This window comes from Silene latifolia, chromosome 10 (assembly GCF_048544455.1).
Source record: "Silene latifolia isolate original U9 population chromosome 10, ASM4854445v1, whole genome shotgun sequence".
Taxonomy (NCBI): domain Eukaryota; kingdom Viridiplantae; phylum Streptophyta; class Magnoliopsida; order Caryophyllales; family Caryophyllaceae; genus Silene; species Silene latifolia.
In genome coordinates this window covers 145,565,741-145,577,760 of record NC_133535.1, presented here as the reverse complement: position 1 = coordinate 145,577,760, position 12,020 = coordinate 145,565,741, and the positions used below count along the sequence as shown (strand labels likewise).

The 12,020-nt window shown below is 45.0% G+C and overlaps 1 protein-coding gene across 1 annotated transcript in view; it reads right to left on the bottom strand.

The window, feature by feature from the left end:
• Positions 1–826: 826 nt before the first annotated feature.
• LOC141606189 (uncharacterized) overlaps positions 827–12,020 on the bottom strand; it is a 31,568-nt gene continuing 20,374 nt past the window's right edge. The window contains exons 2-4 of the mRNA XM_074425225.1: positions 3,916–4,189; positions 1,252–1,352; positions 827–1,118 (exon numbers count right to left, since the gene is read on the bottom strand). Coding sequence (XP_074281326.1) covers positions 957–1,118; positions 1,252–1,352; positions 3,916–4,162 — 510 coding nt within the window. The 5' untranslated portion in view covers positions 4,163–4,189 and the 3' untranslated portion in view covers positions 827–956. The remainder of the gene's footprint in view (positions 1,119–1,251; positions 1,353–3,915; positions 4,190–12,020) is intronic.

Below are 12,020 nucleotides of genomic sequence, written 5' to 3'. Positions count from 1 at the left end.
CAATGTCGGAATCTAGAAGTGAACCATAACCGGAGTACGTATCCGGGGCAACGTGACCAACCCCGGGTACATATAACAAACGAGCCAGTGATGAATGATAGGAAGGCTCAGATTTAGGAATATTTGTAGACATTAAGAATGATAAAGGAAAATAAAGATGGGCGGAGAAGTAGAGGTAGGTGGAGATCAAAAGGGGATGAGAAACGACGGAGGAAAGTATAGGAAATTTTAGGGTTTTTTTATAGAAAGATTTAGAGAGATATAAGGGGGCAGTAAATAGGATATAGAGGGTAGATTTGAATAAATGAGGGTAGAGAGAGGGAGGATAAGGAGTATATGTGGAAATATCATGGGAAATCAGGAAAAAAGGGAGGGAGTCATTAGTGATATAGATTAGGTTAATTTAGATTAGGTTAATATTTAGGTGTGTTAAGTAGTGGCATATTAGGTATTATAGAAGGGTAATAAAGATACTTTGGTCAATTTTTAGATCCATAAATAGAAAGAAATGAAATAGTTTCATCAAAGTAAAATGACCCAATAAGGAAAATGGGTATATTATATGAGAATGGAGGGAGTAGTAAATTAAAAACGTGGTTTGTTGAAATGAAAAGGGTAAATTGGGAAATTATGACCATAATGAATGAGCATGATCCATTCGTAATAGGGATCTACCCATTCAAAGTCGCACGGAACCCCCCGAAATGGCAGAGACAGCCGTGATCTGAACCACCGAATAAACAGTTATAAGAAGAGGGGAAATGGTGGAGGTAAAATATGGCCGAAAGTGCATTGTAGTAAGAGAAATATGGCACAACTTGTACAATTTTGAAAACTCAAATGAAAGTAGCATCTATTATTTATAATCCATACTATGGGATATTATTATCGTAGATAAGTAACATTAGATGATGATGTCCGTTACTCATATTATAAGTATACAAGCATTATTAGCTCTAATTGTAGAATGTTGCAAATGCATTGACACCAGAAATCTCAGCAACAGTCCTGCCTCCAAGTATAGGGTCACTGTAGTCGGTCTTTTCTCCGGCCATGCCCAACTTAACTTCTACCACATTCCAGTCAACCGGCCCAATCGGCCTTGCTTCTGCATACGCCTGTTAAAATTAGTTATAAAAAAAGTCAATTGTCTAATTGACAGAATTATAGTACAAATATTATTCTACAACCAGTTGTATAATTCATTAACTGCTGAAGTTAATATTTAGGAGGATAATATGATATATATACCTTGCCAGAAGCGCTGTCAAAAGCGACAACAAATTTACGAGCAGTTGTGTCATGACCATCGGCATAGACCAAACCGAACTTGACACCTTGAGGAAGAGTGCCTTGTGTCCAAATAGAATTTCGACATGGGAGCCTCTGATCGCGAAGGTGAAGAGCAGATTAGCTAGTTGGAAAATTGGGTTAATTTCGAAAGCAGGAAGAGTGGTTCTTATTAAGTCGGTTCTTAACTCGCTGCCTCTCTATTTCATGTCAATTTTCCGGATTCCTAGCGGAGTCTTGAAAAAGATTATCAATCTTCAAAGACGATTTTATTGGGGACATACTGATAGGAGCAATGTTGTGCCGTTAATAAAATGGGACGTCATTCAACTGCCAAAGGAGATGGGTGGCTTGGGAATTGGTGATTTGCAAGTTAAAAACGCAAGCTTGCTGTTTAAATGGTGGTGGCGCTTTTCTCAGGAACATCAAACTCTTTGGAAGAAGGTCATTTGTTCCATACATGAGCTAAACCCTGATGGTATATTTAGAAGGGAGGAGAAGGTGGCCAAATATGGGTTATGGAAGTCGATTTGCTCTGTTAATGGGTGGAAGGGAACTAGAGCTGATCAAACGGCCCAAGCCCGATGGCCCGACCCGGCCCAACCCGATTTTTTTGAGGGCTTGGGCTTTCCATATGGCCCAAAAAAGCCTGAGGCCCGGCCCACATATGGCCCGATGCCAATTTAGGGTCGGGTATGGGCCAAGCTTTGAGCCCGAATTTTGGCCCGGCCCGGCCCAAGTATTGTAAAGAAAGCTAGTATATCTGATGTCCACTGCATAATACGTAGTATAGTAGTAGTAGTCATGTTTCTAATTCATCTTCCCATATTAATTTGAACACAGCCCAATAATATACATTTCACTTTCCAAGCTAAAGTCATAAGTATGATTTAATTTCTTAAGTTCCCAATACTGAAATGCATTTTTTGGTTCACGTATGTTCATGACTCAGTTTACCTCTAGGCCTCTTCCACCTTTCATTCTTTAATTTAATTAGTTCAATACCTAACTTAGTTAATGGATTCCATCAGCATTGTAGTTGACACCATCCCATTAAAAACAAATATAAAGGAAGTAAATCAAAAAAATGACATATACAGAATCAAAAGACGAGGCCTTTGCCTTCGACTCCATGCTTAATTACACTTATTTGTTGAGTTCAGTCTCGCTTGGTTCATTCCCATATTACTGCCAATTCTCATTAGTAGTCATTAGTTATAACTCAAATTTTATGACATTGAATTTCTCATATGAAAATAATAACACATTTCTCATCAAGTTGCAAACCATGTACGTAGTTTTTAAACTTAATATATATTTTTCATGTATTATGTTTGGGCCAAAAAGCCCGTTATAGCCCGAAAGCCCGCTATAGCCCGAAACGGTTGGGCTTGGGCCGACAAAACAGGCCCGAATGTTTGGCCCAACCCGACCCGGCCCATGCATTTGGGCTGTTTTCTAAGCTTGGACCCGACCCAAACCCGGCCCGGCCCATGATCAGCTCTAGGTGGAACCTCCATATTTGTGAGGTCTCGAAAAAAGGCATTAAAATACAAGTGGGTTGTGGCAATACAGTTAAATTTTGGGAGGATGTCTGGATTGATAATTTGTCCTTAAAACAGGCATTCCCGAGGCTTTTTACATTGTCGCTACAGAAGTGTTGTAGTGTGGCTGAGATGGGTACCTGGAATGGTGATGTTTGGAGCTGGCAGCTTCTTTGGAGGCGGAGTATGTTTCAATGGGAACTATCGTTACTGGACAATCTAAACTCGATCATTGATGGTTTCAAACCTTTGAGGGATGAAGACGACTGCCTTATTTGGTCCCTTGACAAATCAGGTAAATTCACATCTCATTCTTTCGTTGATGCCTATTACAATTTCAAATACAATCAGGAAGACGGGAAACCTTGGTTCAAGCATGTCTGGTTAGGAATTGCGCCTCCACGTTATGAAATTCTTCTGTGGGCTATACTATGGAAAAAACTAAATACAAGGGATAGAATTTTGAAATGGAAGTGCTTGAGTCGTGAAGAGATGACGTGTATATTTTGTCGTGATTGTTTGGAGACGGTCAGCCATTTGCTCTTGCATTGTAAATTTTCTTGGCGTATTTGGGCGGATATTTGCGGCACCTGGGGTGTGACGTGGGTTTGCCCCAATGAGATTGATGATGCTTTTATTTTGTGGGTGGAGTCTCCCTATGTTGGCTTTGAGAATCGTCTTTGGATTGCGTTCTTTATTGCAATTGTTACCATGATCTGGGAATTGAGGAATGAGGCCATCTTTGAGAAAAAACAGCCCGTTTGGAGTGATATTACGAACAAAGTTTTTCTCAGGATTGGTGTTTGGTCTAAAGCTTGGAAGGAAAGGTTACCATATTCTTTGGAGGATTGGCTAAACAATTGGGAATCGATAAGAGCTTGGAAGAAGAATAGGATTGCGCTTTGATGATCACTTTATTTTCATTTATGTTGCTGGTTGTTTGGCTATGGTAGCCTTTTTCTTTGTTCTGGTTTTGTTAGTTTGTTCCTTGTTTGTTTGCTTTGCGTTCGTTTTTTAGACCCTACTCGCTGTAGGTCTTGGGTTTAACCCCTTTTTTATCAAAAAAAAAAAGGAAGAGTGCCTTGTTGAGTAGCGGTGAAACCGCTATTAGGCCAAAGTGCATTCTCCCAAAAACTCAGATTACGGCCGTGCCAAAAGTGCTTCTCGATTGGATGTACATTTCCCTTTGTAAAGTTCCTGATGGTGGTTTGCATCACCAGTTCCTGATCAGACGACCTTATCTCTTTGTTTCCCAACTCATGCTTCAACTTCTCGAATTCAGCATCGTCGTTCTTCACTGAGAATACTTCTACTGTCGTCTCCGCCATCGTATGTAAACTGATCTTTTGCTTAGCCTGTATGTTAAACAATCTTTATGTAAGTTCAGCCTATGTATGTTAAAACTTCTCGAATTCAGCATCGTTTTTTTTCCCTCAAAATGTTGCTAGATTTAGTTTGTTTTGCATATCCTCTATACACCTCAATTATTGGTGTACAATAAATGCAATGGTAGTAAGTGGCTCCGTCCTGATAAAAACAAGAGGATAATTTGGATGATTGTCCTTTGTACAGAACCATTACACTTGTTGAAGAGCCGACGTAGACAAATGCAAAATGAACGGAATATTCTCTTAATTCTAATCACTTATTCATATCTACTTTATAATGTGAGGTGATTTTAAATATATGCAAATAAATAATTGAGATTGAGAAATGCACAGAATTTATATTGATCCACATTTTTAAGGGCATGGAAAATTCTTGAGTACTGTTTCTCTCTCTATGCCAATCAAGTCCATTTCCGTTTTCTTTCTTTCTATTCCACTTTTGTCATGCTTTCAATTATGTAGTACTCGTACTAATTACAGAGTACTTTTTTTACGCGAAACCAAACCATGACACATCCAAATCATCATTTCTATATAATTTTTTGTATTGTCTTTTATTCATTCAAATATTAATTTGATAAATTAGATTGTTAACTCAGCCTTCTTCTAACAAGTATTAATCGACTTGGTGTATTTATCACTCCTTATTTAGCAAAGTGGGCATCATTTTTCACGGGTTGTTCTACAAGTATGATTGCAATTGTCTAATCTCAGTTTTAGTCTATTGAGGATCACAAATTCTCATTATAGACAGCACATATCCGTCTATAGCTATAGACGAGCCAAATATTCACTCACTTTAACTAAAACGGGTCAAATGTCACTAGCTCAACGCCAAATGTCACCACCAGTGACGCTTTGTAATTTAAAAGCAAAGTAAAAAAAGACAATTGCAACATACTAAAATTAAATAATAAGAGGAAAAAAAAAGCCTAATCGAGCTTTAAATCCGAGCTCTACTAAGTTTGAGATTGGCCCGGAGTTGGTCAAGCTCGACTCAAAATCGGCTCGAAATAAATTTTGACCGATTTCAACCCGAGTTTTGACCGTGTTAATACTGTGAATTGGCGCTCTACGCATCGACTCAGATTACTGTAAACCCTATTTTAATTAACATAACATTTTTATGATATTTTGTTGACGATGATGTATCGATTATATAAAAGTAGGTTTTAGTTTACAAAATTAATGGGTTTTAATTTTATAGAAGAGATTATTTTTAATTACTTACAAATATGTATATAACATCTTTTGCAAACATGTGAAATAAATATGCAAATTCTCATGTATAACCGTCTTACATTAAAAGTTTGTAAAACAATTTTTTAACTCAGTAATCGTGTCCTTTAAACTAATGGTCCCATCTATCGCCCTTAATGGAAGTTTGATCTCAAACAGGAAATACAACCTCTAAACGAATCCCAAAAGGGGTCGGACTATGTCTGAGGCTTCGCATGGATAAGAGAAAATTAAGATATTAAGACCCTGTTTTTTTCGGCTTGTTAGAGCTGAACTGAATTCAACTGACTTGAATGAAGCTGAACTGAACTGAATTGAAGGGAGCTGAGTTAAACTGAATGGAGCTTAACCGAACTAATCTGATTAAAGCTAAACTGAACTGAAATAATAAAAATAATAATAATTAAAAAACATATAAAATTAATTAACTAAATTAATTAATTAGGTACTCACCATGAAGCGCCATCAATCATAAATTAATTAATTGATTAAATAATAAACTCAACAAACCCCTAATTTCTGATTTAAAAAACATATAAAATTTGATTGATTAAGTTATAAAACTCAACAAATAATATTAATAATTGATAAACAAGTAAATTACTTCATTGAATGGTAAATTAGAATCCATATTTTAACTCATTTGAGCAATTAGATTAAGTTTTCAGAAAAATGTTGATTTAAGAGTTCATTTAGTTCGGTTTTAGGTTAAAAGGTTACTAAATTGAAAGTTTATAAAAATGTGTATGTGAAAAAGTAGTTAGTTCGTATATGAAAAAGCAATTACGTATTAATAATAAAATTAATAATATTAACAATAATAGTATTAATATTATTAATATTAAAACATTGTAACAATGTTATTAATAATATTATTATTAATTAATATTCATATTTGATGGGGCATATTCTGCACCGCTGACCAAGTCAACATATTGAGCAAGGTCAAAGATATCCACAATAAGTCAACGACTTAGACAGTCTAGCCGATGCAACCCATCGGCCTGTCACCTGGGGTCTCGGCCTGACAACCAGCCAGCCGGGACACATATCCGCGTACTCATATCCAAGACCCTCGGCCGGCCTGCCATAGGTCCATCGGCCGAGGGTAGAACGGTCTTTCCACCTGCTAACCACTTGGCCACTTGGCCACTACGTGACAAAAGGTGAAAGTCTATAAATACTCCTCAATCCTCATTGAGGAAAGGATCCAACAATTAACCTAAGAATCACTATTCATCTGGTAATATCTTCCTTATCTCTCTACAATATACTTAGCCAAGTAACACGCAACTTATCTCTCTAAGTTCACTGACTTGAGCGTCGGAGTGAGTACGCTTGGCCCAAAGCCAAGCCCTCAGTTCGTTCATTGTTGCAGGAGAGGCCGAGAGGAACGATAGAGACGTGAGGAATCCAACCCAAGACATCATTCTACAAGCCAAGGGTGGTAACAATACTTGCTCTGGAATTACACCTGGAACAATTGGCGCCGTCTGTGGGGATAGACACTAGAAGCTAGTCACATTCATTCCCAAACAAAAAATACACACAAAAACCCACCCCCAAGGCCAAGAAGATGTCGAAAGAACAAGAGGCATTCGTGACCGACGAAACCGAATTCTACCAAGATGATACCGTCCACAAATCTGGAGTTGTGCAACCCTCCGTCGGTCAAGTGATTCAACCGGAGTACGGGATGCCAATAATACCAGACACTCCGCTGCCTGCCGACCAGGTCACCATCATGGGACATGTGGTTGACGTAGCAAAACCGAAGATGCTCCTGGACCTAATTGGGAGTACGCTCACACAAGCCACGCCGACAAGAGCGACGGAAACCGTCCAGAGACCGGGGCCCAAAATGTGACCCCCGAAACTTAAACGGAGCAAGAGGAGAAGCCGACCTGTCAAGACACCGGGGGAGCCCAAAGTGGTCGTGGTGAACCTAAGTCCTTCTCGCACTCGTGAGAAGACTGCGTCGCCGCGGCACGAACGAGGCACACCCCGGAGGAGCGAGAGAAGCCCAACTCGTCAGAGTTGGAGAAGAAGCCCAACTCGCCAGAGCCGGAGGAGAAGTCCTTCTCACTACGAGGAGAGAAGCCGGATTAGGAACACGAGGAGCCGATCGCCGCGTGTCGTCCGACATGTGGTCAGGCAACCCCTCAGCGCCTACGTCCTAGATACTCCGGTGCCGACTAAGCTGAAGTTACCACCTATAGCATACAAAGGGGAAGGTGACCCGACTGACCACGTCGAGGCTTACGAGTCTCACATGTCAGTATGGGAGCAACCTGATGAGGTTTGGTGCCGAATCTTCCCAACGACACTGCATGGGATGGCACAGAGTTGGTACAAGGGGTCGCTGCCCGACGGTCGGTATTCGTTACGCCGACCTAAAGGACGCATTCCTAGCCCAAAGTATTCTGCAACAAGAGGAGGGCCGTGGAGACATCGACCTCCCGACTATCGACAGGGAGGGAGGCGAGTCTCTCCGGAGTTATGTGAAGAGGTTCGACGCCAAGGTTCAAGCAAATTCGTGAGCCGAGCAATGAACTCGGCGAGCCCTTCGGCGATGAAAGGCCTCCCAAGGGGGGACCTAAAAAAACGAGCTTATCAAATGCGGCGGCCCGACCTTTGACGCCGCGGACAATTGGTCGATCAAGCCATTAAAGTGGAAGACTACCACAAAACCTGGGTAGGCCCTAGCGAGCCCAAGCCCTCGAAAAGAAGAGCGCCGGGGCGGACAACCCGGACGAAGGACGCGTGGCAATGATCGGTCACGGTCGGCGAAAGACGCCGTGACAATAACAGTCACGGTCGATAAACCGCCAGAAACAGGACTCGACGGGCGCCGGGTGGAGTTCGGGATCGTACCATCAGAGGCGGTATAATGATAAAACCTCCCTCGTCGTATCGGCCGCCGAGGTCTTCGCCCTGAGCAAGCACGAGGGCCAGAAGTGGGAAAGGCCCCCCAAGCCGAAGGGAGAAGGTGACACGAGTCAGTACTGTGAGTACCACGGCCATACCGGTCACCTTATCGACAATCGCCAAAGATCTCGAAGAATGCCATTGAAGAGGCGATCCGGAAGGGGAGCCTCGGCAAGTACGTTGCCAAAAGCCAAAAGGCTGAGGCCGGCAGTTCAGATAAGAAATCCGTCTTCGAACGGATAGGAGTGATTCACGTTGTCATCGGAGGCAACGAGAACGGAGGGTCCGCTCATGGGCACAAACGGCACCTGAACGAGCTATATCAGGCCATCAACTTTGTGCCCAACGCAGCGATCCCCACTTCCAACATCCCCGATATGACTATCGGAAGGAAGGACTACGAAGGAGTCATCGCTCCTCACAGCGACCCACTCGTAGTCAATTTGGACATATCCAACCACCTGGTCAAGAGGTGTCTGATTGACACAGGCGCCTACACGAACATCATGTTCAGGGAGTGCTTCCTCAGCCTCGGTCTGAAAGTCAAGGATTTAAGCCCCTGCACCAATCCACTATACAGCTTTTCCGGGGCCGGCCTGGTACCACTGGGGTCAGTCAGACTGCCTATGATGTTCGGCGAAGGGAATGCGGCCAAGAATGTCCTAGCCGAGTTCGTGGTCATTGACGGCTCGTCCGCCTACAACGTTCTCATAGGCCGCGTCACTCTGAGCGAGGCTGACGCGGTAATGTCAATCCAGGCCCTGACACTGATGTATGTCTCGGACCGGGGGGAAGCGCATAAGCTCGTCTCCAAGGACGAGAAGGACGAGGTGGTCAACGTCCAGATAGCTGCCAGAGGATGCAACATGCAATCCCTCAAAGTGGCAAAGAAGTCAGAGAAAGGGAAAAGTCCGTCCTTACACGGAAGGCGACCTCATGGATGCAACTAGCGGTGATCGGGAAGGTGTGCTGTGATGAGCCATTAGGACGTTGGTAATCTCGGAAAAAATTTATGTAGCGGCGGAGGTGTCCAAAATAACTGTGGGCACCCCAACGCATGTTTATACCTAATGAAAAATCGTCCAAGTCTTCCATCAAAGTGTCCATTTTTTCCCATCAGTTATTAAGAGGAAGAAGACGCCAGCTCACACTGTCACACCGACAAGAGCGGCAGTCTCCATGAAGAAGCAGCGCCGTCACGGTCACCCCAAGTAGTAGACGCCACTAGCGATCACCCCAAGAGGTAGACGCCGTCGCAGATCACTCCAAGTGGTAGACACCACGGCCGTCATCAAGAGATAGGACGCCACTCACACTTTGTCACACCGACAAGAGCGGCGAGTCTCCATGAAGAAAGCGCGCCGTCGATAGTCACCCAAGTAGTAGACGCCACGGCGATCACCCCAAGAGGTAGACGCCGTCGCAGTCACTCCAAGTGGTAGACGCCACGGCCATCATCAAGAGATAAGACGCCACTCACATGTCACACCGACAAGAGCGGCAGTCTCCATGAAGAAGCAGGCGCCGTCGCAGTCACCCCAAGTAGTAGACGCCACGGCAGTCACCCCAAGAGGTAGACGCCGTCGCAGTCACTCCAAGTGGTAGACGCCACGGCCGTCATCAAGAGATAAGACGACAGCTCACACTGTCACACCGACAAGAGCGGCAGTCTCCATGAAGAAGCAGGCGCCGTCGCAGTCACCCCAAGTGGTAGACGCCACGGCCATCATCAAGAGATAAGACGCCAGCTCACACTGTCACACCGACAAGAGCGGCAGTCTCCATGAAGAAGCAGGCGCCGTCGCAGTCACCCCAAGTAGTAGACGCCACGGCAGTCACCCCAAGAGGTAGACGCCGTCGCAGTCACTCCAAGTGGTAGACGCCACGGCCGTCATCAAGAGATAAGACGACAGCTCACACTGTCACACCGACAAGAGCGGCAGTCTCCATGAAGAAGCAGGCGCCGTCGCAGTCACCCCAAGTAGTAGACGCCCTGGCAGTCACCCCAAGAGGTAGACGCCGTCGCAGTCACTCAAGTGGTAGACGCCACGGCCGTCATCAAGAGATAAGACGCCAGCTCACACATCGCCACACCGACAAGAGCGGCTAGTCTCCATGAAGAAGCAGCGCGTCGTCGCAGTCACCCCAAGTAGTAGACGCCACGGCGGTCACCCCAAGAGGTAGACGCCGTCGCAGTCACTCCAAGTGGTAGACGCCACGGCCGTCATCAAGAGACAAGACGCCAGCTCACACTGTCACACCGACAAGAGCGGCCGTCATTACCAATAAGCAGACGCTGGCTCACACGTCACACCAACAAGAGCGGCAATCAGCCTCAGGAAGCAGGCGCCGCGGCGGTTACAGCCAGCGCAGTTGGTACTCGCAGAAACGATCAAAACGCCTTAAAAGCGTTTAAACAGTTGGGATGCGCACTCTAGACTGCCTCGGCCAAGCCAGAGGCAAAGTGAAGACGCTAAGTACAGTTGATACGCTCAACTATTAGCGCAAGGAGACTCAAAGTGAAGAAAAGACCTCGGCCAAGCCAGAGGCAAAGTGAAGACGCTAAGTACAGTTGATACGCTCAACTATTAGCGCAAGGAGACTCAAAGTGAGGTAAAGACCTCGGCCAAGCCGAAGACAAAAGAAACGAACTCTTGTTAAAAATGATAAGTTACAAGTGAGGAGAATACAGACGACGGCCGTCCCCATAAGGATAAGCCAAAACACAACCTACCAAAGTTGTACAAAATACAAGGAAAAGAAAAACAAAAGATTACAGGTATCATATGAAGCGCCAAAAGTGGCAGGGAGGGAAGGCTTAATAATTGGCTCCCGAACAGCTGAAGCTATCCGAGACGCCGGGCGAGCCTGGTGACGACCGCCCGTCTCCCTATGCTTGTTGCTGCTCGCCATCAGCAGCAGTAGCAGCATCTTCTTCGATGGGCAGCCCAGCGGCGTTCTTAGCAGCCTCAGCCTGAGCCTCGGCAGCATCAGCTGCCCTTGCCCACACGGCTTCCTCCTTGGCCGCCTTAGTCTTCTCAGCAAGGGCTGCACTCTCCGCGGCCGCCTCTTTTTCTATCTTCACCCTCACCGCCTCCTTGGCCTTCTCCTCCACGGCCTTCTCCTTGGCTTCGAGCTTATCGTCAAACAGCTCGTCAAATTTGCCCCACGGAAAGGAACCAGGAAGAGGGAAGAGCTCCTCAATCACTTCCCTGGCAGCTTCTTCGGCCAGATCCCGGAACTCGGTGCACATGTTAGGGAGCATTTCGGTTTGGAGCATCTCAATGTCGTCCTCCTTTTGTCTAATAATGGCCTCCTTGCTCCGAATCACCTTCCCCTGGATCTGAAATCTGCCCCGAATTCATTCCTCTCTTTGAAGATAAAGGTCGGCATGCCTCTGAACAAGGTCACACTTATCCAGCAACTTTGCAACTTCGGCCGCAGCAGCCTCGGCCTTGGCTCTCTCAGCAAGGACCTCCTTTTCAGCGTCCTCCCTGAGCTTCCTCTCAGCCAAGAGCGCTTTCTCAACATCTACCCCAAGCCTCTGCTCATTGAGGAGATCCAGCTTCGCCTTCGTGGCCACCTTCCTAGTGGCATCAAGCTCAAAAGCGGACCGAGCCACGGCCTTCTC